At 37.7% G+C, this 27,043-nt stretch overlaps 1 protein-coding gene across 1 annotated transcript in view; it reads right to left on the reverse strand.

The window, feature by feature from the left end:
• FAM149A (family with sequence similarity 149 member A) overlaps positions 1 to 27,043 on the reverse strand; it is a 58,117-nt gene that overhangs the window by 9,028 nt on the left and 22,046 nt on the right. The window contains exons 2-13 of the mRNA XM_063309741.1: positions 19,088 to 19,198; positions 16,981 to 17,113; positions 13,715 to 13,857; positions 13,316 to 13,441; positions 12,419 to 12,595; positions 11,163 to 11,353; positions 9,983 to 10,137; positions 8,577 to 8,674; positions 7,362 to 7,586; positions 6,557 to 6,677; positions 3,325 to 3,453; positions 1,641 to 1,719 (exon numbers count right to left, since the gene is read on the reverse strand). Of these exons, the coding sequence (XP_063165811.1) occupies positions 1,641 to 1,719; positions 3,325 to 3,453; positions 6,557 to 6,677; positions 7,362 to 7,586; positions 8,577 to 8,674; positions 9,983 to 10,137; positions 11,163 to 11,353; positions 12,419 to 12,595; positions 13,316 to 13,441; positions 13,715 to 13,857; positions 16,981 to 17,113; positions 19,088 to 19,198 (1,688 nt within the window). The remainder of the gene's footprint in view (positions 1 to 1,640; positions 1,720 to 3,324; positions 3,454 to 6,556; positions 6,678 to 7,361; positions 7,587 to 8,576; positions 8,675 to 9,982; positions 10,138 to 11,162; positions 11,354 to 12,418; positions 12,596 to 13,315; positions 13,442 to 13,714; positions 13,858 to 16,980; positions 17,114 to 19,087; positions 19,199 to 27,043) is intronic.

Genomic DNA, 27,043 nt, shown 5'->3' on the forward strand with positions numbered 1-27,043 from the left:
CATTCCTCTCCCACTTCTCTGAGTCAACCCCCCGTACCATCACAATAATCAAATAAATATTCCCTTGACTTAGAACTCTCAAGTGCAACATTTCTGGCTAAGGTCATCAAGAAAATGGTATCCCTGTAATTCCCAACACATCTGAAAGAGCCTGGCCCATTTCAATCAGGCTTTTGGACAGCATATGAAACCAGGATTGCTTTGGTCAGTTTAGAGGAATGACCTACACAAGAACTGAATGTGGATTACAGTAACCTAATTTTACTGCCTAACAGGGCTGGGCCTTTTGGCACTCTTCTACTGTATTCTAGTATTTATTGAGAGAGGCTGGTGGTGGGAGATGACTTTCGACCTCTAAGCCATTGGTCTGTGTTCTCTTCCTGCTGTTCAGTATCTACCTGAAATCACTGATAGACATCATATGGAGCACTTAAGTAGATGCTACCAGTATGCAAATGACATGCAGTTCTGCTACACTCTGTCATTTAACTTCAGGGAAACAGCCAATTCTCTTAACTGATGCCTAAGTTCCATAATGCTGGATAAGGTGAACAAGCTGAAATTAAATCCAGAAGATATAGAGGTGTTGTCCATCAGTTCAAGGCCCTGGATTAGTGTTTAGCTTGTTCTGGGTAGGATTATACTTCCCCTAAAAAAGCAGGTTTCTAGGAGCACTCCTTGACCCCAAGCTCTCCCTGGATTTCCAGACAGCAATGGTGGCAACGTTTGTAGTTGCATAATTACATCCAGTATGTCAACTGCAACTATCCCTGAGCCAGATGAATCCACAGCAGTTGTCTGTATCTTAGTTACATCCAATTTATCTAAAGCAATGTATTCAGTGCAAGACTAAATTTGAAATGCACCCCAAAACTTCAAGTGCTACAAGTCAGATGTTTAAGCAGTGTATAATACCAGAAGCCCATGTTGAAAGATTTGCATGGTTGACCACCATTTTTTTTTCAACTTAAAAGTTTTGGCTTTGGCATTTAAGTCCTAAAGAATATTGAGCTTGGCTTTCTGAGGGACCACCTATCTCAGTATGAGCATACCATGAGGTCAGCAGAAGAGGCCCTCTTAAACGTGCCTCCACTTTCTAAGGTGTCTTTGCTGAGCACACAGGAAAGGCTTCCTCCTGTGCTGGGCTCCTTCCTGTGTTGCCCCTAATTTAGCTGCTCCACTTCCTCATGAGTTGTTCCCACCCTTTCAGCTTTTAGGAAAAGAGTTCACGTCTTCCTTTTCAGCAACGTCTTTTCGATCTGAACTCACTAATTTTTACAATTTTAATCAAATCTTTAAAAACTTCTTTATTTGTTACCTCTTTAGGAAAGTGGTAATGGTAAAGATGGTGGGTACAGAGGAAATGGAGGTCAACACCAAGCCTGTAAAGAAAACTCAGAATTCGATTTGCTGCTGCAACTTTTTCATATTTAGGTCATTCAGTATTAACTACTATAAGCCATTTGTTATTTGCATTTAATTTAAACATGGGATAAAAATAGATTCCTTAATTTATCCCGTTCTCCAACAAATGCCAGCATGTTAAATGTCAGAATTTTGAAATCACTGATTTCTATAATCCTATACCCTATAGTCCTAGACTCACTTTTAAAAAATATATTTAATGAAATAGGTCTTACCTGTTACTACCCCTTGGCCTGTCCACAACTGATTAGCAAGACCCATAGAAATCAGTGACCTTTTATGAGGTGTATCTGACTGAAAGAGATCACAGATGCTTTAAATCAATCACGTGCTTTGCTTCTTTTGAGAATCAGTGTGGTGCAGTGATTAAGATGCCAGGCTAGAGCACGGAGATCCAGGGTCTAGTCCCCCCTTAGTCACAGGACCCATGACTCCACCTCTGACCTAATTAGCATCTGGCTCTGTGGTAAGTCAGCTGATAAACAAACCCCCTTGTCTCACCATGCTTCACTGTAAGAACAAGATTGGGAGGCTCTGCTCATGGTCACTCATGCCCTGGTAACCTCCCGGATGGACTACTGTAATGCACTGTACGTGGGGCTGCCCTTGAAGATATCCAGAAGCTTCAGCTGGTGCAAAATGCAGCGGTGTGGGCAGTTACGTGTGCCCCTAGAACAGCACATGTTACACCTCTGCTCCACAAGCTGCATTGGTTGCCAGTTTGCTTCCAAGTCCAATGCAAGGTGCTGGTGTTGACCTTTAAAGCCTTCCATGGCATGGGGCCAGGTTATTTGAAGGACTGCCTCTTCCCAACTACTTCCGCCCGTCCCATCAGGTCTGGCAGAAGAAGTATGTTGTGGGTCCTGTCTGCTAAAGAGGTACATCTGGTGTGACCCCAGAGATGGGCCTTTTCTCCCATGGTGCCCACCTTATGGAACATCATCTCCCTCCCCAGTCTCTCCTGCCCCCCAGATCAGTCTGGCTCCATCCCTGTTAACTTTTCGCAAGTCCCTCAAGACTTGGCTATATCATCAGGCTTGGGGTCCCCAAGGGAATGGTGAGTTATTGAGATGGCTCCACTGTTGTTAATATCTGTTGGTCTCTCCTTGCCTTTTTCTAAATTGCAATATTAATTTTTAATTGTTGATTGTTTTTATTTTATTGTTTTTTAATTTTTTATTGTGCACCACCTAGAGTCACATTTTGTGAGATGGGTGGCTATATAGCTATGATGAGTGCAGTACAAAAACAAGTAGACCCTACCACCACGCAGAACAAATGCTAAAAACAGCAACAGCTGTGCTTCTTTCAAACAAATCAAGGCTACACAGTCTCACTGCATTCATTTATAACAGCAAACCATAACATCTTGACTGCCACTGCATACAATCCAGGGATTATGGTTTATCATAAACCATGATCAACTTCAAATCATAGTTTAATAAACTTTGTGAACTGTTTACAAACTGCAATCACTGGTTCATAGGCAATGACAAACTAAGATTAGGAGAAAATTAAATGAGTAACTGGCAAGTTCCAGTCACGTGGGAGAGAACAATAGAAGGGAATCACATGCACATGTTGAAATATGCACATTTGTTATTTACCTCCAGTTTCTCACCACCATCCCCTTTGCGTGTCTGTGTGTCCACCTTTGAGTCAGTGTTGACTCCTGGCAACTGTCTGGACAAGTCCCTGCAGTTTTCTTGGCAAGATTTCAGTAGTGGTTGGCCACTGCCTGCTTCTTAGGGCTGAGAGAAAATGACTGGCCCAAGGTCACCCAGCTAGCTTTGTGCCTAAGGCTGGACTAGAACTCACAGTCTCCTAGTTTCTAGCCTGATGCCTTAACCACTACACCAAACTGGCTGTCATTCCATGTTTACGAACTTTCAAACCTACCCGGAATGTATGAGTTGTGTTGGGCCTTGAAAACTGATCTATTAGGACAGTTCTCTCTCTAAGAGGTCGTCGTTCCAGACCATCAGGCACCGCACTGGATATTCTGCTGTGAAGATGTCTTCCTCTGTGCTGAAAATGGAAGGAGGGGGAAAGAAGCAACCAATTATTGGGGAGGAAATGTGAAGTGTTATTAACAGTTGAAGTAAGATGGTAAAACCTTGTGCCCAGGGCTATGACATTATGTAACATCTATTCATCTCTTTCTCTGAGACCTTAAGGAAAAGATGTGTGTATATAACATTCTGATAGATTCTATGTACAGTATCCCTTCCTGTAATACTACTGAGCACCAGGGCCCAGACAGCTCCTAAAGCTAATGCACTGTATATAGTCATCTAAAGCTGCAGGTCGATGACTATATCAATGAGCTAAATTCCCAAGAGAGAATTTGACCCCACAGAACAAGCTCTGGCTATGTATGTATGACAGTTCCTAGGAAGGATGAAGCTGGTCATGTCCTGCTTCCTGATGGTCAATGTAACTGCTTTTCAGTGGCTTTTATTGCCTCCGCACAATAGCTAATTTTTCAGATAGCTTCTGAGCACCTAGACAAGAGGTTCTAAAATTACCTACTTGGGCTTTTTCAGAGGGGCTTCAGATGAAGATGCCATGTGTTTTAGAGTGAAAAGAGAGAACTTCAGTTGCATAGGGTCCTGTTCAAGACTAGAGATGGTAAGTGGGGTTAAAGAGTGCTATACTGTAAGTACCAAAGGCTGTGTAAGTGGAGTTTACTAAATTCCTGATGAGTTTTTTTTTTCAAAAGTATGGAATTGGAACACAGGGGAAAGGACTTCTCATTGTTTTAAATTATAATTTATACTTGCTTTGTCCTGATTTCTCACCCACATAGCCTTTTTTGCCAATGGAATATTGTTACAAGTACAATTAAAATGGAGCAATTTGGAGTTGAACAATCTGGGTGGATTATTCAATTCCACCCTTTGCTTACACAAAAATCTTCAATATGCCGGGGCCTCAAGATCTACTTTCAACTGTAGCTCCAAGTCCCAGGCTTTTTATCTTCTCTCTCAGAAGTCCAGACTGGAAAGCGAACTCTGCTCCCTTGGGCTGTATTTTCTCCAAATTTACAGTTCATGAGATTAAGACAGCTGGTGTTTTAAACTATATTAGACTACAGTTAACTTTCTGGATTTCATAACTACAACACTTAAAGTGCAGTCCAATATTTGGCAATACGTTTTTAATGCAAGGTGTGCTGGCTCACTATGGGAATTTTCATAGCAAGAAAATGAGTGCCAATGTAACTGGAAGAATAAAACTAAGCAATCTGCAAAAACAAAGTTCATGCTGATGTCCAGAACTTAAACTTCTAAAAACAAAAGTGAACACAATCTAATAAGCCATCCCTTCTATATGCAAAACCATAAATCATCAACTGTTCAGTCCTGGTGTCAGCAAGAAGTCCATAAAGGGTTACCAGAGTTTAATAAAAGCAAGTCTTTTTTAACCTTGATAAAACAAACCAACTTTATATTACTTTCTTTTACTTCTAACAGTCTTGATCTTTAATTCATTCATATGTTGTCATAGGATTTGGTCTCTCTTCAATTTTTCTTTTTCCCATCACAGAGGCCTCCTCAAGGCTTTAGCAAAACTCTTTTGTAAATCCAGTAAAAAGTCATTGTCTTGATTTGACATTTGTATTTCCCCTTTGATTTTCAAAGCTTTAACCAGGTTCTTTTGTATATCCAATAAAAAGTCCTGATTAGGGTCATTCTCTTGACTTGTCATTTGTGACTCCGCTTTGACGGCCTTCTCTACAGTATCTTGTAATCGACACTTTGTCCTGTCACTTGTATTTCCAACTGAGGTGCCTTGTCTGCATCAAACAAAATTTATTGCACATCTGTCATTCCTTCATTAACATCTTTTAGACATAGTCTATCCAAAGACACAGACACTGTTAGTGAATTGTTGATAATATGGCTACTAATTTCTCTCCTTTGAAGATGTCCTATAATGTTTCAATTTTTCAAAATATTTCAATATTTCAAATTTGTTATAGTATTTTGTGTCATTCTGTAAATCCCAATCTTAATCCAAACCAAAGGCAGATATTTTTCCCTTTTTTCCTGGACTTTAATTCCCTCTAGTGTCCAATTTAAATCATAAAGTCTCTTATCTCTGAGTTACAGTAGCCAAAAAAGCATTGATTCCCACGAAAAGCTGTTTATTTTATATAGTTAGTTCCAAAATCTTATAGTAAAAAAGTCAATATTCCAGATTTGTCTGGACCCTTAATTCATTTATAACTTTCTTGGTTCAAAATCTTATTTAGCTTTTTGCCATTTATTTCAAATTCTTTAAGTTCTTAAATTTAGGGTTATTTTTTTCTTTTGTTCAGAAACAAAGGTAGACTCACCAGGTGACTTTTAAGCAATTTCCAAAGTGATTAGAAACGAGGTTAGCGAACCTAGTGTCCTTTAAAAGGCTCCGCTGCAGTTGTGAGCTTGACGATTGATCCCTTTCTCTCCCAGCACTCAGATCCACTGGAGACGGTGTCCTGTAGTCTCCTTGTGAGCAGCAGCTGTCCAGAGCACATGTGGGTGATCTCCCATCCTCCCCTCTTTGCTGCTGTCTTTTCCTTTCTCCATGGAGACGTGTTTAGCTTGCCATGTCTCCACCAGGGGTCCTGCCAACCCAGCCCAAAGCTTCTCAATGAAAACTGCATTGCAGTGAGAAAAATTGTGTTGCTTTTGTGACATGAAATGCTTTATCAAGGCAAAGCATAGTTGCTATCAATAGGCCTATTTTATATACCTGAATATATTATACATTAGGTATACGTTTTACCTTCACATCAGCCCTATTAGGCACAGAGAAAAGTAAGTTGTGTAAGACTACTCAAGGAAGTTTCACAGCTGAAAGAAAATATGAATGTGAGGGTGTTATGTATACATTTTGGAGTTTGATTCAAAGTCAGTGTGAAGAGGTATTTGATGAAGTTGTCATCAAAACTTTTAATCTAATCTTTATATAAGTTTTGATGACAATTTCATCAAATACCTCTTCACACTGACTTTGAATCAAACTGGGTGCTTTTGATTTGATTTGTACACCCTAAATAGACAGAGATGATAGATAGACAGACAGACAGACAAAAAAAAGTATATACATTCATTCATGCACACTAATAAATTAGTTATCTTACAAAGCTTAGCCGTAATCCAGGAACTGAAAGATATTGATCAATGGTGTCTGGATTTATGGGTGGCAACTTGTTCCGGACAGCTGGTGTAAACGGAGATGACAAACGATCTAAGGCAGTACATCTGTAGGGAAGCAGTGTGGACATAGGAGGTAACTTTTATTTCAGTTACTTAAACTACTAGAAGAATTCTTTTGATTAACACAGTATGGTGAATGAATAACAGTTCTGTTGCATACATAGAAATATTAAGTCAGCCTTCCCCAATATGGCAACTTCCAAAAAACTGCACTTCTGGGAATTCTGGATATTGTAGTCCTAGCACATCTGGAGGGTGCCAGACTGGGGAAGGCAGATTCTCTTTGAAGCACAAGGCATCCATTTAAAATTACACAATCTTAATAATATATAGCCTCCCATTTAAAAATATTACTGCTTTAGTTCCTCATACCTGAATTCTTTCATTACTCTTACTATTTATTCTTTTCGCATCTACCCTGTGCTACACGTCCAAAAAGAAAAAGATCTGCATTGAACCAAATCTATTGCAATGCTAAAAATGAGTAAAATTTGCAAGCTCAGTTACACTTTTTAGATTCATTTCTGGCTTCTGAGATCACAATGAATCTTATTTTCACAGCTTGAAGGATAAAATAAAATAAGATCTTTAGATTATATAGTTCTCTTCCGAATGCAGTGTTCATGTCATGCAATTACAAAATCGTTTTTCAGTCCTGTCCAAATCCTATCATCTGAACTCAACATGTTATTGAAGCCAAAGTAGCAAAGAACTGAAATAAAGCCATACAATTTAGTTCCTCGCAGGACCTCATCACTGTAAACGTTGGGAGTCTTTAAGCGTAGTTGTTCTGAGGCTATTGATGGTAACCTATGATGGCCCACTGTTTTCTTAGAAGATCCAGGCAGCACTCGAGATAATGAGAAGACATTGCTGTCAGTCATTCGGCCCACTCGATTCCTTGCTGAATTAATACTGGAGCCGATACCTTGTGGCTTGTCTTCTTGTTCATGTCTGAAAAAGAAAGACAGTTTCAACCAAACATCACTCCACTTATATAAGATTAAAGTCTTCAGCAACCCTCAATAAAAATGCATCATATTGAAGTCTGGTGCAATAATTCTGGCATCTGAGATAGAAATTCAACAAGTGCCTTTCTCTGAGAGTAAAACGTAACAATCATAAATTAAGTAAGGAACAATCTGTTATCCTTTCATGATAACCAAGATAAAAAGCTTGAAACAACTGTGTCTAAAGACACAATTGGCCATGCATATTTTAAATCCCAAATTACTTTCCTCCCCCTCCCCAAAATGCAACTTAATCATATTTTAGTACAAATCAACACATTTCACCAAGCCTAAAATTAGAGAGCTGAAACTGAGAAGGCTGACTTCAGAGCACCTGTACAGAAACATATATTGGAGTAGAAGTCAAATATGAATGTAGCCAATTAGTTAGTTAGTCAGTTAGTTAATGGTTATTGCAATTGTAGACCAGCAGCATAATATGAGTAAGTTTATCCAGCAGAAGTCTACAGGGTCAGACCCCACAGACAATTCATTCCATCAGTTACATTAAATGTTCAAATTGGTTGTCGTTTTCTTCTAAATACTTCCTTACTTGCCTGACTTCTGGTGCACCCTGTTTATATCAATCGTGTAAAAGCGATAAAGGATATGGAACATTACATAATAGATTACAATCTGTACTTTTGCTACCCTGTTACTGATTGAGGTGGTAATAAGATTTAGGTTTATTGCACCATGGGCATTATTTTGCTTAGTATTTATTTGTAAAATTGCACATCTTGCACTCCTTTTACAATCTGCACTGTTGATGGATCTACCTCTATCAGGTATGCTTATACCTTTTATCATTTTGTGATGCTGGTCTACAATCAAAATAAATGTTAACTAACTAAAATAAATAAGCACAGAAAGAAATAGACAAAAGTAGCCTATATAAACATGTAATTTTATAAGAAGTCTTTGTAAAACATACTTTTCAATCAAGGCTGAGGGTCTCTGTTGCAGTGGTTTAGCTTGAATTGTCATGACACCATTTAAATTGCCATGTGAACTGCTGGAGAAACGGTGGACCTAAAGAAAGCAGCAAAAGGAAACACAGCAGTAGATATTTCATTAAATGCCAGAATATAATTGATCCCTGAAATAGTCTTAATGCCTTAAAGAAGAAAGGAGGAGGAGAAGAAGAAAACAAACCAGACTTTCCCCAGAACCGAGCATGGGGAAAAAAATCTAACCTCTACACCAATGTATGACATTCTATTGCCAACTTCATATTATTGTCCAGTTTATTCTTAGTTTTATTCTTCCCCCAAAATGTTAGGTGCAGCCATCAGCCTCCAGACAGTTACCGCCTTCTGCATTAAATTAACTACAGACACCTGAGACTATTGGAATTTTTAAAATTCTAAAGAAAGCATGCAGGATCCTTTTCTGGATCGGGTCCATGGTATGTCATAGTGGGAATGTAAAACTTCTCTAGCAGCACCTTTCTTTGTAAAAAAAGCACCCTGTACTGCAAATATACTTAGGCACGTAAAAATATTCATGTAACAGTTAAGAAATGTTCAAGACTTTGGAAACAATTTTGTCTAGTATGGTCTTTATGATCTCTCCAGCACTTGGCAAAGATTTCTTATTTACCTTATTGCTGTATTTACTGTTATGGTCTAGTTCTAAAAAACCCATTTTAAAATTGGGCTTTGAGTTCTTAGAGGTTTAACATTTATTTTTATTTTTATTATAATATAAAAATAAGTTTTAAAGTTCTAAGAATTCAAATAACTCATTTTCTGAGTATGTCACAGAACAAATGTAATAACTAAATTAATTAAAATATCATTATTACATTTGTTCTGTGACATACTCAGAAAATGGTGTCATGGGCAGTTATGAAGCTCAAGAAATCAAAAAATAAATTAACATTTAATTTATTCTTATCGGTGTTAACCTCTCCTGTATGCTTATTCAAATATGCACATATTTTGAGCCTTTAGACATGTTGGTAAGTTACCCTGAATGAATACTTAATTAATATTTTTCTTTCATTATGACATTGATGATCATGATATTATGTAGTAATAACATATCCACAAATTTCTACAATATATCTATGGCTTAAACTTAAAACAAATTTGGCAGGAAAAAAAGGCCACTAGACCTCCCAGGAAAATTACCAGATACCTACCATGTTCCTTGAAGGCCAAAAGAAAAAGAAAAAGAAAGAATAATCAGAAAAATTGTCACAGCCTTCAACACTCAGGAACCATGGAGACAGAGGGAATAAGAGAAAAGAGAATATTCAACTAAATACATGAAGGAGAGATTATTCATTATTAGCAGGAAGACTTTTCATATGTTGATGAGAAGATATTATTTTACCTGGGATAGGCCCAAATGCAGGCCAACAGACATGCATCGAACGTCTGACCCTCTGGACGGGGGAACACTTGATGTGTCCACCATAGCACGAGTGGCTGGAATATGTGATAACTTATTTCCAGTAACTTTCGACTTCTCCAACTGTTTCTCATTTTCTAGATTATTAAATAATAATAACAACAACAACAATAATAAAATATACAATGCATGAATCAGGTAGACAATATTAGAATCCACTTAGTTTGCTTTAACATTGGAAGCAATGCTTTACTGATAATTATTATTAATAACCTGTCACTCTCTCTAACTGAGCTGCCAGAATGACATGATGCTGGTTCCCAAGGCTGGTAGGTGGGCTTTTGTTTTGTTCTGTTTTGTTGGGTGGCGGGGTGCGCTGAAGCTATTCCGCCAAGAGCAGACCAATATTCTATGGCCTTCTGGCTTGAGGGTTGGGGGGGGGGGTTGTTTGTTCTGTTTTTGCTCAGATAGGGAGAGAGTGTTATATACATATATGTATGAAGAGGTTCAGATTTAAAGGAAGTCCTAATCTCCCAAAGGTCCTCCAAGGAATGGAATATTGTTTTACTGCTTTGGCAGAATTTCCTGCCACCTCAACTGGCACTTTTATCACAGCCTTAGTAAATCTCTAGGGCAGAGACGAAAGGTAATTTACCCAATAGCTCCTGAGGTCCCAATCCCTGCTTTGTGAGCCAAATGGACTCCTTTCATGGAGCTCAGAGCAAGGATGCAGTGGGTTGACAGAGCCATCTGATAAACTCAGGTTAAAGGCCATATTAAGGTTTATGCCAAGGCTCTCGAGGTGGCAAAGCAACTGTTTTTTGCCACAAACTCACCCAGAAGAGCTGTTGTTAAGAGGTCTGTTATCAAGGACCTAATTAAAATGGAGGAGAGAAATCCAATGCCTTCTGTGGCATGTCTAGTAGATACCTGACAAATAGAATGGCTCAAGTTTGTCCCAACTTGGGCTCCTTGGTTATAACAGATCCTAGCTATGTACCTGTAGTAATTGGTAGGTTTCATTCATCCAGCCTAAAGATATGGACAAAATTCTTGGTGGAGTAAGACCAATCCATTCATGCTTGACTCTTGTCCCTCCTGCCTGATTTAAGTTACTCAGGAAGGGCAGTTGAGTAGTGTAGCCTATAAATATTCTACTTACCTGTAATAGATGATTCCCAGTATTTTCTTATTAATTCTTCTAATATTTTAATTACATTCTTCCAGATATGATCAAACACCTCAGCAGCCACAGCTTCTTTGATACAGGAATTGGGAGAAACAGGAGGAATACCGTGTTTAATCTGTTTTGGGGCAAGTTGAGAATTCCTTTGCTCCAAACTCTCATCATCACTAAAGAACGAAGGAAATTAAGGCTTTATTACTAAGCATTATTAGTTAATAACAACACAGTCTAATTAATCAAAGTCTCTTTGGATCAAACTACTGCCCCATAATTTTATTTCAGAACTTGTCAAATTATGAGTAATGATTTTATCACATTTAATTTCTACCAAGACTCAGTGACACTTTATATACTGAAAACGAAAAAGAATGCACACTCACATACTGTAAAAGCTGCATTTTATACACACAGGGAACATGATTCTTACAATTCGTACTGTATAAATATGCCTTCAATTCCACCACTTGATCATGCACTAACAGTACAGAGAATATTGCTAAAAATTCTTCCCTCATTTGACTTTGAATGAAATAAATCACAAGGAATCCAGTAGAAAATGCCTACTATTTTTTCCAGAAAAATACACCTTTGCTATATGCACTGAACAAGTAGTGCAATATTAATATCTTGGTTAGGGTTGGTATTTCTTATGTTTTCAGCAATTTTCAAGACAAAGGATTTTATGATAAAGGTTTCTGATAAATTCACTTCATGTTCTTTTGTCCTGATTGACTGACTCCAATAAAACTAGAAAAAGCACGCACAAATGACATGAAATTCTTCAACAGCTTAATTGCTTATAAAGATATGCATAAAACAGAAAAGTGATTGGTAGATCTTTTTACCATTGCTTTGTTCATGCAAAGAATCTATTGGGGAATAGTCTTTTAATTTTTGCCTAGCTGGCCTTAAAAACCCCTCTGATTGTTAAATAACAAACGACATTTGCTACTGTCTAACCAAATGTGTTTAAATTAGCTAACTTTATCATAGAGAAAAAGCAGGTGTGGGTTTCATTTTGAAAACAGCTTCAGTCTAGAACATATTATCAATCACAATCAGAGACATTCACTGATTTTTTAAAAAAGAAAGTCATTCTCCCAGGGACTTTTTGCTACCAAAGGTGCACAGCAAAAATAAGTCAGGTGTATATGAATGATTTTATGAAAAGTCTGATTTTTCCTTAAAGCCATAATTACTTCTCATGAAAGCTATTAAAATTGAACATTTACAGTTCCTTCTTGTCATATGCAAGATATTCTTCCATTTTTCCTTCTGCATCATAAATTTCTTCCTCCAAGAATGAATATCCAGATGATTCAGATAAAGAAATCCCTGGTAATTCAGAGCTGAATGCTCTGTGCACTGGAAAAGCTGCAGGGACCAGTTTTGATCCAGAGATGCATAACCTAAATTATGGTAAAGAAAAAAATTAATGCTTATTTTTGAAAGGGTAACACTGTAAGTTATTAAGGTGACTTATTAAAGTTACCAAAATACCAATTTTTTCCATCAACAGAAAAATAAGAATAAAGTAACTCATAAGATAAAATTGTAATGATGATTAGCTTCTTACACCCTTTAATGTGCTCTGAACATCTTATAGTACCTGCTGCTCCTCTACTCAGATGTCTTCCAATTATATTCGTACAGATGCTAACTCATAACTTTGTTAAGCATTTCTAACACATCCCTGATTATTGTTTTGGTGGTGAGCATCAGGACTATTCCCCATATTCCTGTCCAATCATATTATCTTGTATTTAACATAATATTAAACCTAGCAATATAATCATATGCATGAGAAACTTTTGTATGTCTAAGAATAACAGTTATTTCATTTATTGCAAATTCTGCTATGTTATCACATGCAATATAGCTGGAATTTAATTACCGTATAATCTGTTATAAAAATATCTTCTCCCATTATATATATTAAAAAAAACAAAACAAAGTGCATGGAATACCAATGTGCTGCTTAAATCCAGATGAATGTGGTAGTTTAACACATTGGCAGTACCGTATATAACATAATTTTAAAATGACAATCATATACACGGATGGATGGATGGATGGATGGATGGATGGATATATATATATATATATATAAAAAATAGATGACAACTTACTCTTTCATACTGGTGGTGATTTCACTCAAACTAGGTAGAGATTTTGAATACACAGAACTAGCATTTGTGCTCTGGTAATGCTGAAAACCCTCATCTTTTGGAAAAAGAAGTTGTTTTCCCAAAATCCTGCAAAAAGAATAAATGGTAATGAAGTAAGGAAATGGAAATGTAGTCAGAACAGTTCAATTCAAGTTGAGATAATGTTACAGAAAGAGAAGTATAGAGATAGCAGTCGATGCCAGCTACTACTGTATAACACAGCGATGATTCAAGCCATATGAGGCTTGTAATTTTCGCCAGTGCAAAAAAGGCAAGTTAAGCATATTGAGTAAAAATACTTGCAGAAAATGATAATCTAATGCAGGGACCTCAGATAAAATAAGTTTTATGTAGACTTGCCTTAAGTGAAGTGATCTATTTGTCCAGTCTTTGCATTCTGTCTTTAGATTCTCAGTTTGGGAGCTCACTTTTCCTTCAAACAGCATTTCATCCACATCCCAAAACAACTGATGCACTCTCTGGGTATTCACTTTATCAAACTCCTATGGATTTTAAAATTAAGATTCTCAAACAGTATTTCCACACAGCTTTGAAGCTGAATACAATTGCAGGAAGTATTGGCCACTGGTGTTAGGGAACTGCAGTATCATACAGAGCCTGATCCTAGCAGCTTCAGGATGAAGATAGGGTATTCATCACACTGAATCCTCCTATACGTGTTGCACTGTAACCCCCATAATATCCCATCAATACATCTGGGTAGCGCTAAGCTTGGATAAACTGGCAAAGAAGTAAGTTCACATAAACACATAGAAAAAAAAACTGAATACAGTGAATGGGAATAAAGAAACGAAGAAATAATAATCAGAACGAAAGAAGCTCAAGAGAAAATGTCTTTAGGGAACCAGAAACCAAAGAAGACTAGACTAAATTAGAGAAAGCATGCAGAACATGATTTCTTGAATTCATTCCAATGTCTTTAGCAGTAGTGACCATAGGTGAAATCTTCTGTGTAATGAAATACAAGTAGTCCTTGATTAGCCACCACAAGTGGGACCAGCCATTTGCTTGTTAAGCGAAGCTGTCACTAAGAGAAACTGCCACTCTGCCTACGTTCTTACACCAGCTTTCCTTTGCTTTACAGATCTGCAAGAGTCATAAATGTGAGGACTGGTCACAAAGTTACTTTTTCATCACCGTTGTAATTGAGAACAGTCACTAAATGAGGCAGTTGCTAAACAAGGACTACCTTTAACATGTGTCAGTGTATGTGTGTCTGTGTGCTTCTGCTCCTCCCCTTGCAGTGTGTGTGTTTCTTGTGCATTGGAAAGCGAGCTGCATATTCTCCTCTCTGGGTCATGTGACCAGGTAGAAGGGGGAGTGGGCTGAGAATAAAGCAATCAGCAGTATTCCAAGTTGATGCCCCCTTGCTTCTCCCACAGATTTCTTCTTTTTTTAAAAAAGAATTTTACTAAATTTCAGAAAGGATACAGAAAAAAAAACTAAAAAAAAAAACTAAAAAAGTGTGAAAACACAAAAGAAAAATTTTAGATAGATTACAAAAAGAAATGACTTCCATCTTTAAACATCAAGGGTATTCAGCAATTTCCCATAATCCATCCCTTACTCTATATTAAACCAAAATCACATTATCTCTACAAGTCAACCCCTTAGTATATTATAAAAATGACTAAATACCATTGTTACCTCCCCTTATATTAAAAGAAAAGAAAAAGTATAAATCACCTCCCACAGATTTCTTCTGTTTTTCTCAATAGTCCCAAGCCAGATCTGGCCCATTTTTAAATCTTTCTTTAGCCAACTTCTCCTATCATACTGAATTTGGTCCCATTCTGCTTATTTTTCAGAGAGTTATCCTGCTGATAGGCAGGCAGATCCAGTAAGCCCCATTACATAATTTATTTCCAGCGATCCATTGGGTTGGGAAGAAAAGGGGTAAATAACAGAATGAAAGTTAAACACGGAAGGAAAAAGAATAGGAACAACAAAACTTAATCAATTTAGAGAATGACAAAGGGCTCACGTATATCAAATAGTTTTGGAAGAAGCGGATCAGAACATCGGCAAAAGGAACAAGAGTAAATGAAGAAAATGAGGAGAAGAGAAAGCAAAAAAAGAAAAAAATAATAAATCCCCCTTAAAAGGGCATTCATGGAAGAACTCAGTGATGGTATTTTTCTGCCAGAATAGAAACAAACTGCCTTGGAATACCAGTTGCTGGGAACCAGAGCAGGAAAAGGCTATTGCCTCTGTGTCCTGCATATAGGCTTCTACAAATTGGCCTTGGTGACAAAATGGTATGCTGGCTTAGCTGGGTCTCAGCTATTGTGACTTTTTCCTTTAAACCCCCAAAATAATTACAAGTAAAGGAAAAAGAAAAGAAAGAAAAAGCAAGTAAGAACAATTACTGACCAAGAATGACCAAAGAAAGTGCATGCACAAGATGAGTGAGATTAATTAAAAGTAGAAAAAATACATACTAAATGGGGAAGACGAGTGAAATGAATCAGCTAAAAATAATGAGAGAGCTGCTTAGCCAAAGACAGAATGAATGGAACTAAGTTTAAAATGCGTCAGTTCAGAATGAGTGCTGGGATTGTGCAGAAGAAAAGGAAAGAAGGCAGGGATTTGACCAACACTGTGGTGCAGCACACAGGACATGTGGAGCAAAAAAGCCTTTCATCATGTTTAAAAAAGCAAAATTAGCATAACAAAAAAACAACAGAAGCTAAGAGGAAGAATATCAGGGGAAGAAGAATTCATATTCACTAGCAATGATAATTAGGAACAAAGTAACCTTAAAAGCAGAGAGAAGACAAAAAAAAAGAACAGCTCAGAAAGATAATGGCTAAAATAACCCATAGTTTAGTCTAAGAAGCTCAAACAAGCATAGGACACATACACTCTTCTCTCAGCCCTCTTATCTTATCCTGACTTCAATACATTCGTTTACTATTACTGTACTTATTTTATTTCTATTCTATTTTCCTTCCTAGGTAAGAAATAAAGGTTTACAAGATAACAATTAAAAACAACCTTTAATACTGATATGTAAAAACTATAGTCCTTCATAGTTCTTAAACAGGGAAACATGATTTAATGTTGTAGATTTTCTGATTTTCGGTTTTGTTGTTGTTGTTGTTTGTGCTTTCAAGTTAGTCTTGACTCCTGGCGACTGCACAGAATAGTCCCTGCAATTTTCTTGGCAAGGTTTTTCAGAAGTGGTTCGCCATTGCCTGCTTCCTAGGGTTGAGTGAGAGTGACTGGCCCAAGGTCACCCAGCTGGCTTTGTGCCCAAGGCAGGACTACAACTCACTCACAGTCTCCCAGTTTCTAGCCTGGTGCCTTAACCACTACATCAAACTGGGTCTCATAATGTTGGTTTATAACCTGGATCTTTTACCAGGAACAAACTGTGATTTCAAAGATACTGGTTAATAAACCAACGTTAAATTAGACTTTGCCAATTAAACTTAGGGAATAGACCAGGATTAATGTACCAAAGTTGAAAGTGTGGAGAGACAGTGTGTAAATCTAACAAGTTTAAGTTTTATTCAAACAGACATTAAGTTCCACTGTAACAGAAATCTCCACAATATTTTTAACACATTTTATACAAGCTTTACTAATGAATGTTGACCTACATCATCTCCCCAAGAGTAAACAGAACTTCTTTCAGTAGATGGATCAGTGGTACAGCTCTGTATCCCTGACCAAGAGTTATTCAAATCTGTGGGCGTTGTTTGTCCGCCAGGTGAAAGTGATGAAACAGAAACACTATGGAGAGAAACAAAATTCAGATGTAATGTTATGGATTATTAAAACATTGTTAGTAGATTCTGTGTCAGTAAAAGATTAACAATTAATCCCCACTGCACTTACTAGCTAGTATAGCAAATATAGATGTTATTGGCTTACATGGCAGAAGAGCAATGACTATTATAAAAGTATGCATTTCCATGTGCAAAATTCATGACAGATTAGCCTTAAAGGAACAGATTGGATAAGTCTTATGCTTACATGCTGTCCTAAGCCTCCTGGGCACCTTGGGTGGAAGAGGAGCAGATGTCAGTAACCCTGCTTCTACTCCCTGAGATCTTCATTTTACGATTCTTGAATTGATGTCATTGTTTTCCCCAATGTGGATGCTTGGCAATTTTTTGTTATAAGTTATTGTTATTTTATTATTTTATATTTTAAAGCCACATAGAGTTGCAATTATGATTGAGGTAGTCAATATGTTTGATTAAATAAAATCAAATTTAAAAATTAAATATTTTTGCTCTTATACCACAGTCTGATATTCTATACTATATTTTAAATTCAACAGTCCGTATACCTAATCAAGTAATAATATGTTGCAGTCTGCTTGGGAATAAAACTAGTGAAGTCAATGAGACTTATTTCTAAACAGTAGATAAGTGGGTTGGTATCTATCTATCCATCCATTTATGAGCTCAATAGGACTTTTTCTGGTAACTGGTTTGTAACTACATCTTCCAAAACAGTCTTTTCCACATAAATAAGGCCTTTAAAGTCTCTTGGATCAACCTTGATTTTTGGTGGCTGTGTGTACAAGTCTATATTATTTTCTTGGGAATAATTTGAAAGCATTTAGCCATTATATTCTTCTAGGATAGTTTTAAACCTCTTAATCCAATATACAGAAAGTTTGGCTGGGGACTGCTACCTCTGCCAGCAACCAAAGATGAAGAGTTCTGTGGCATGTTAAAAGCTACAGGTTCATTGGGTCATAGGCACACAGACATATTCAGGACAGAAAGGAAAACATATAAAAGTGAGGCCAAAAGTGCAGAAGATGTTAATGTGCTGTTGATGTTATAGCAACAGAAACCTGCTACTTACAGGACTGTTACATGATGGAATGTGACATTGTTTTAATTTTATCTTTGTTCCCTTTTGCCTACTGGTGCCCAGGGGGTGGTGTGGGGAGTCAAGATGGGCAGGATGGTGGAAGTGGCATTGTGATCCAAGCCCTGCTGTTTTTACATGTATCAAGATCACATGCATGTACGAAGAGGCAGGTCTTGCATGGTGATGCTCCATCTTGCTCATTTTGATCACCACTCCTATGGGGACACCAATGCTTGTACTTACTAAAGAAACACATACTTAAACATGTCTTGTACGGATATTCATAGTAAAATAATATCTTGATGACAGCACAATTACAAGCCTCTAAAATATACTGTACATAGTACTATGGATACCCTAACAAGACCCATTTTGTTGAGGTTTCCTTTTAAGATCACTGCTCAGTTTTCAGTGGTGATTGTACAGTGTTTCAGGCAAATGTTTTTCATATACTAACCACTTGCCACCTTTCTCCCCAGACCTAAATTTGGAACTATCTCATGCAAAGCATATGCTTCAGCACAGAACTACCACCTCTACTACATATCAAAACCAAGCAATATTTCAATACTGTATGTAATTCAAGTCACAGAAGGAAAATGACCTATCCTTCTAGAGCTTGTGACTTTTTTCTTTCAAACTAAATGTTCAAGCCACACGATGACTTTCTTTGGAAATGTCACACTGTTTAAAATTGCCACGCTAGTTTGAGAGTGGAGTGGGGAAGCAGACAATGCTGAAGTGCTGTGTTCTTTGAAGTCAACTCTGTGTTGTTATTCTCATACTCAATTTACATGCATCTCTTCGCTTTTTAACAATAAAAATGAGGTATGTATTGGCTAAATACTTATTGTGATTTCATAAATTAATACATACAAGGAATAGTTGTCAATTGCTTCTTGTACACTTTTTGTAAAAGGTGCTGGAAGGCAATATTCAGTCTTCACTTGGAAGTGATGGTCTGCAAGTCCTTTTGACAGTCCTTTTCTGGAAGAATTAGATGCAATTAATTCTAATTTATGTCCTCTTTTCAGTCATTGCAACTTCACAATGTCCACTTCATTTTAGAGTAGATGAACATCTAAATAAAAGCCTAAATAAAAGATTTCATGGATCTTTACAATAACAGGTTTCTGTGCTTCTCACTTATATCTACAAGACCCTGATTGGGAATTCTTGCAGTTGTGGTCCAAACACATCTGCATGACTTTAGATTGGCAACATTGATCTAAAGACTGAAAGCCTAATTTAAAAGCAGCCTGTTATTAACACATTTCAATTGTGTTGAATTGAACACACATTGATTCAGAGGATTTTCAAGATTAATATACAATTTAGACCAGAGGTCTTTCTTTTGGGATGGATGGACAACCAGTTGGAAAAAAAGTAATGGAATTTTGTTTTTGTACATGATAGCTGCAGCAAGATGATTGTATGCCCAAAGATGGAAAGATTCGGCATTACCGACAACGGAGGAATCGTTAGTAAAGATGATGGAACTTACTGAGATGGCCAAATTGACTTCTTTTGATCAAAGAAAAGACAATATCTATGTTTATTGCTGACTGGAAACCCCTTATGGACATTTTGCATAAAACAAAAAAAAATGAATTTAGGATTTATGGTTTTGATTACTAGAATATATTTTAGAAAGAAGAGAGTCATGCTGTAACCTTAGAGTAAGAAGTAAATTTATAATTGTACTTATAACTTGCCATTTTGCAAATGAAGAAGGGGGAAGTAAGGGTATCTTCAAAATTGTGTAAGTTTTTAGTTATATGAAATTCTTTGTTAAGCAGCATCTAGACATAAGTTTGCTTTTTATCATCAAAGTATAATTACACAAAAGAGTATCAACACAATATTTGTGGTTTCAGATATAACCATGGGTATTATACATGGATGTTTGTCATGAATCTCTACATTAACTATTTCATTTGTCAGATCAGCATAACATGAATTTAAAGTCTGTATCAATTTTGTACTGATATAGCCCCCAAATCCTTAAATAAAAAGCAACAGGATAAATAAGTCCTCCCACCCAGTAGATGGCTCTCTCAGCTTTAGTTCCCCAACTATTTATTTATTTATTGGATTTAAAGGGCCACCCAGCTCAAACAGTGTGACCGACAGCATACAGCAGAAAAACAAACAGTAACCGAAAAGAACCACCTAACATTAAAACCATCAAGTGATAATAGCATGGATTGCTTTTAAAAAGTGTCTATAATTTTTAAAATGCACATGAAATATTTTGAGCATCCACAAGCATGAGCATTTTGCATATATATATGCATATGGGTGTGTGTGTGGGTGTGTGTGTGTGTGTATGCAAAATAATCAAAGCCAGGAAAATTTACTCTTCGTGTATTATACCAAAATGGTTAGCCAGCTTGTTTTTGAAGCAGCGAAAAATCAGTAATGGTCGCATTTTATCCACCCTGCCCCTTCCCCTCAAAATCAAGAGATGGGTTTAGAGAAAGAAGTACCTGCACATTGAAATGGGGTCCACTGTTATTGTTGCTACTTCACACATTACAAGAAACAAACACACCAAGTGTAAGGAACAGGGTAGCATCCAAACATCAAGTCCTTAAGCCATATGAAGGCACTTTAAGCAAAATTTGTGGAATCAATGGCTCTCCAGAAATTATGGGGTGACAACTCCAACATCTCTGACATTGGCCTTGATGCATAAAGCTGAAGGGCCACAGGCCCGCTAATTCTGTCTCCCAATATATTTTTATTTCTCCCAATATATTTTTGTTCTGAATTTCATGTATATATGTGCTATTCCTACATACAAAGTAAGAAATCTGATAACATTCTTTAAACTTCTGTGCTGTATAATACATATTAAGTAACTTCTCACAAAAAATAAACTTTTTACATGTTACCATTTCGATAAACATCTGTGAAGTACAAGTTGTACATTCACCATGGCCCACAAAATTGTTACTAATTAACCTGTTCTTCCAGAGGACATTTTAAGAAAAAATATATACTACTTCCTTATAAAACCACAACATTCGATTCTTCTCAACAATATGTTCCCTTGTATTAAAACTGTATCTGTAGATCATCACAATACAATATATGGAAAGGAAAGGTTTTCAATCATTTTTTTCTCTAGATAGATTGGCCTGCACTATGTGACACTGTTTACAACAGAAGGGGTTTTGTTATCAATTCTTTGGGAAGAATTGCTCAAATAAAATGGTCAATGATGCAGTGAATCTCAGCCTTATACTTAAAAGCTCTTAATGAAAAAGAATGCAAAATGCCACCTAAAGCAAATGATTTTGCCTTTACACTACAAGTCATATGCACACCCTTCCTGTTGCAGTATGTTAAGTTGCACCTTCAAAATTGTGCTGTGATTATTTACCTGATTATGGCAAATGTATTATGTTTGCAAGCTGGCAGCGCATGGACATAAGATCTGAGCCACAACCTCAGAAAGTGCCACACAATGCATCCAGAGAAGCCTGTCCCCTTAACCTTCCCTTCACAAAGAATGAGGCCTATAGGAGCTGAAACGACCTGCTGTAGATATATGCAGATAGGTGATATATGCAGAGCCCTGTAGGAGCATACAGACACATGCATTCACACATATATATGCAGGCATCAACACCCACCTTGAACTAACACACCGCATCCTCAACCGTTCTGACTTACCCTACGATAACTAGTTCTGGCTCCGTCTCTTGCTGATGGGGGCTGGCAGCTCCAGGCAGATTGCAGGGGCATCGTACCCCACTCACCAAGTGCATGAAAAACACAGCCCAAGAAGGCCCCCTGGTCTTCCCTTTTTGCTTCCTCGGTCTCACTCTCGCTCATTCGCAGAGTATCCTTGCATTTCTGCACATTGTCTTCTGCCTTCTTCCCCGAGAGAGACCAGCATAAATGCATGCATGCCACAGTGCCTTAAAGTGTGTGGTGTTGGTGTGTAAATGAAAGAGGAGGAGAAAGGAGGGATGGCTGCAGTTTTCAGCTTTCCCCAGTGTCGGCTCCAGTTCGTTTCTACCGTATATTCTCTCCCATTGCTTTTCAAAGCACTGTTGCCAGATAGAAACACATCTCTGAAAGATTCCAAAGCAGTCAAAATCAAAGGGAATAAGCAGTGGAAAATAGATCCACACATTTCACCATGGCATTTGAGTTCTTGTTTTTCTGCAAAAAACGACTGAAGCTGAGAATATAATCTATTGCTTGGCTGTAACAGTCAGCAAGCAGGTAGTTTATTTCGAAAATGAGGGAGGCTGTTTCACATGTCCAGTTCTTGTTACTATTCAGCCCCGCCTTTCTCTGTCCCACCCACAAAATAAGTTTTAATTTTTTTAAAATGAAAAAATAAATATACAGTTCCTCTATATATTCATCATTATTTTCTGATTATTCAGGGTAGTGTGACACCCTTTATACCATTGCATGTATCAAGAAAGAAAAGAAATTAAAGTGGTTGGGAATTATTTGTGGGCTCATTCTTATGTCCTGCTAACTGAAGCAAAAAGTGGCCCCACTGATCCTTTCTAGAGGACATGACCTCACGATGCAGGCTTCTCTTGTCCCCAGCCCACTATGGAGGTGGCCTAAATGCATCCTTAGCTGTTCCAGTTTGAAACTAAAGTGCTTTTTCTTCTCTCAACATAGATCTTGGCACACAAATGCTCTATGATCTGGGCATACCCCTCCCTTCCAGTCACTGGGAACTGCCATCCATCACTATCTGGTTTCTGCAGAAGCATTTGCCCATGTAATGTCTGAACCACCATCACAAAGCGGTATTCAGGCATTATAGGGTTCCTCACATCCAGTGGCATACAGATCTTCTGGAAGATCGTTAGACTTGTTATTAAATGTGTTCAGTCATCTTTCAAAAGGCTGGTAGATCTGTCGGTAAAGAAAAAAATAATTTAAATGGTGGAAGGCTGGTGACTGATATAAGCTGGACAAGAGCTGAATTGCTGGTTCTGTGCTAAATAAGGGCATAAAAGAATTTCTGCTGCTTCTGCTGACAAGGGGTTCTGCATGGCTGTGCTTTCTACTCTTTTTATGACTCAGAAGGGAAGCCATACTACTCTAATGCCAATTTGCATATTCCATGAAGATGCTTTTAGGTGCTGCCAATTGTGGCCACTGGCTGCCAGCACTTGCAGCACTTAATTGATTTGAGACATTTGAGAGCTGGGGTGAAATTAACAAGAGTTCTGCCAGTTTCCCTTTTAGAGGAGGTAAACCCATGTCCAAAAATAGCTCATTAGACCAGCTGGTGGGGCAAAGAATAGTCCAAGCAAGAGGGAGATCTCTTGAAGGACGATGCAAGCCTCTTCCTCCTTCCTCCTGCATCTTTCCACTGCCCTACTGAGCTGTTTTTTGAGACAGGTCTACCAGTCTTCAAGAACATCAGTAGAGCCATATTTAGAGATAACCCAAGAGACAGGTTACTGGAATTGAGCACTGCTGCCCAAGGTAACTCAGGTACCTTGAAAGACAACTGTATCCTCTACCCTGGCACCTCTCCACACTCACCCAAGCCAGCCTTACCACACTTTAAGACCAGCAATTGGTGTATTTTCATGCCAGCTGATGACACTGGATGGGATGGAATTATTACTACCAGATAGTATTGTGAAGCTGTTCAGTCTTTGCATTCCTAAATATTTTTAAGGAAAACAAACAAAGATTGTGCACAGGAAGGTTAAAAGCAAAAAGGCAATGAACATTTACAGTCCTTTAAATTTCTATGAATAAGACAAGGCAATAACAGCCTCGCTTGGAAGCACCCATTGGTTCATCCTCAATATTTTGTAGAAAATTTTAAAAAATGTACATCCTTTTGAGTCAGGTTTGATTCATTGTGACTCAATGAGCACATCCATATATTTGTCTGGGCAACAATATGGAAGTGGTTAGCTACTGCCTTCTTCTGGGATTTATTTTCCAACTTTCTAGTCTAGCTTATAGCCCTGAGGTTTCCTAGGGAACTCCTATCCAAGTAATAACCAGGACTGAACTTCCTTAGTTTTTTTAGATCCTCCTAGGTGCCACCTCTTTGGGCAACTTTGTAATATATACTCTACATGTGTTGCACCAAAATACTCATTTCAACACCTGATGCCCAGTGCAGAAGTAAGTGCTGTATGTGTGTTCCAAGCCGCTATACTTTAAATTGTGAGTGGCATGTAATATATTTATACATGCAACAGCAATATTATAACAATGCTAATATCTATAATATGAGCTCTATTCTTGCTGTGTTCTTAGCCCTTCCTTAGTATCACATTTCTTTGTGTCAAAACTGCTAAAATTCCTATCCTTCTTTCATATTTGTAAAAACAATGCAGTATAGTAAGTTGCATTTAAGAGAGAACAATCATTTGTTGGCATCCCTTTCGCAGAAATAGGTTATAAAATATATGAAAAATACCTCAAGGTTATTTATGTGAACTTAATACGTTCATGGCAGATTGCAATTGGTTATACTTTCGGTTATGTTAATATCTACAGATTATCATTTTCTCGGCTAATGTATATATTTATTTATTTATTTTGTATTGTGCTTGTAATTTGGTTTTAATTCATTTTATGATTGTTTGCCACCCAGAGTCACTTGCCTGAGATGAGCGGCCATATAAATTGATTGATTGATTGATTGATTGATTGATTGAATGAATACAGCTTTACCACACTGAGGAAAGACGGTTACCAAATGACATCCTTTCCATGTTGCATTTTATGCCCAATATGGACATTTTCCATGTCATTATCAATAGGGCACTGCTGGCATGGAAATTCTGAACTCTGGGCAGAAGAGCCACTTGGTAAGATACCCTATATTTTAGTATAACAAACTGGAGGGGGGAAAGCACCCTGTAGATGCCACTATGCCATCACCATTTACATCTTCCAGGTAATAGATGCAGGGTATAGTCCCATACCACAATATGCAATCATATTTAAGCAATAGTCAGTTATAAGCAATCAGAAGTTGCACGAGTCCAGCCCAGAAGCCAAGCAGGCTGCATGATATAGAGGACCTTCCCCCTGCTTCCTCGAGAAACACTAGGGTGGCTTCAACTGATATAGAGCTTCATTAGACTGGGATATTGTTTCTCTTTTATTTGTTCTGTATTGCGGGCCAATATATATTTGCAGTTCTTTTCAAAGCTGCCTTAGCATCACCTCAAAGTGTTGATTCAGGACATGATGGAGATGGCAAGAAATGCTGAACTATGTATTTTGGGACCCCAAAAATCATTCCAACTGCTCACATTTCAGTAAAAACCAGAAGATGAAACATGATGAAAAGAGAAACTTCAGCCATATCATAAGTTTCTCTATTCACTTTGATATGTCCTGAGTTTACAGGACACTTCGCTGAGTCTAAATGAACCAAAAACCAGAAAGATGTTTGTATTATTTTATTGTTCTCTGTGTTTTTATTGATGAACCGCCAAGAGTTGCTGTGAGTCAGGCAGTGTAAAAAAAATAATAAAGTTTTGTTAGATAAGAATCCTTGACAGCCACCCCTCCCCACCAATCCCCATATTCTACAGCTCCTCTTTGGTTTCTTGATTTGAACACATTAAGCCTGAAAAAAGAATGTGTATCCTTTTGCATTTTGGAGAAAGAGGGTGAATTAGAGCAGGGATTTTCAAACCTGGCAACTTTAAGTCTATGAACTTCAACTCCCAGAATTCCCCAGCCAGCATCTGTCCACACATCTTAAAGTTGCCAAGTTTGAAAAACATTGAATTCAAGCCTAACCTGGGAGAGGGGTTAATGAAGACAAAACCAATCTCCATATTATCTTGCCTAAGAAAGCAAATTCCTGTTATATTTAACACATTCACTTGAAAGAAAATGCATCTGATTTTAAAGCAACCCCTTCCTTCTTTACCACATATTTAGCTATTCTAGAATGACCATCCCATTTTAAAGGTTAGCACGACCATTACCTTGGCTGGATTAAAGAAGCTAAAATGTTGTCAGACCTGGTTGGGATTTACATGGCAGAGCACCAGGAAATCCCTGGGCTGTTGGCTAGGATGGAAAGTCAAAGCAAACATCCCAGAGGAAGATAGAGGCTCCCTACTATTGCTTCCCATGGGATCAACAGGAGTTGAACTTAACGTAAGAGAGTTTTCCTTAACGTAAGAGAGTTTTCCCTTTTCTGGGCAGAATAGTCTTTCTTTTAGGTAAAAATTATTTCTGATGCTTTAAGCCCCAGGTCTCTTTAACATAACTGCCCAAACCTCCTATCCGTGTATAGGTCAATACTGACTGCATCTATAGCTATAGTGAAGCAAATGTTCAAATCCCCCTCCTCTGTGGACACAAATTCCAAAATAAACAGAATATTATTTTCTTCATCGCTAGAATGTCATTTGAATGTGAACCTAGGAAATAAATTACTTCTGCAAGGTCCATGCATTGTAAGTGCCCAAGTGTCCAGTTCAAACATTATCAGCCCAGGGGATCCCTAATGACCTAATGCGCAGACACCAGTCTTCCAGTTCAGACATGGTGCCAGCCCAGTGGCAGTCTAAAGAGCTTCAAACACATGCCAGCCTCCACAGTTTCACAGGATGCTTTTGCAAGAGATATCTCACTTGTCTGGTGTGTCGTTGGTTAACTGAAATGAATCAGAGCAGCAGAGAGGAAAGAGAATATTCAGTTATATTCCGTATGCTACTTTTTCAGCCAGTTCCTTTTCTCTCCGCTTCTGTTTCTCACTTAAAAGAATCATAGGGCTATTCATATCTTGCCCGTGTGTGGCAACCGCAGTAGGAAAAGAGCAATTTTGGTTAGTAAAATAGCACAAAG

Source organism: Candoia aspera, chromosome 8 (assembly GCF_035149785.1).
Source record: "Candoia aspera isolate rCanAsp1 chromosome 8, rCanAsp1.hap2, whole genome shotgun sequence".
In the NCBI taxonomy this organism is placed as follows: Eukaryota; Metazoa; Chordata; class Lepidosauria; order Squamata; family Boidae; genus Candoia; species Candoia aspera.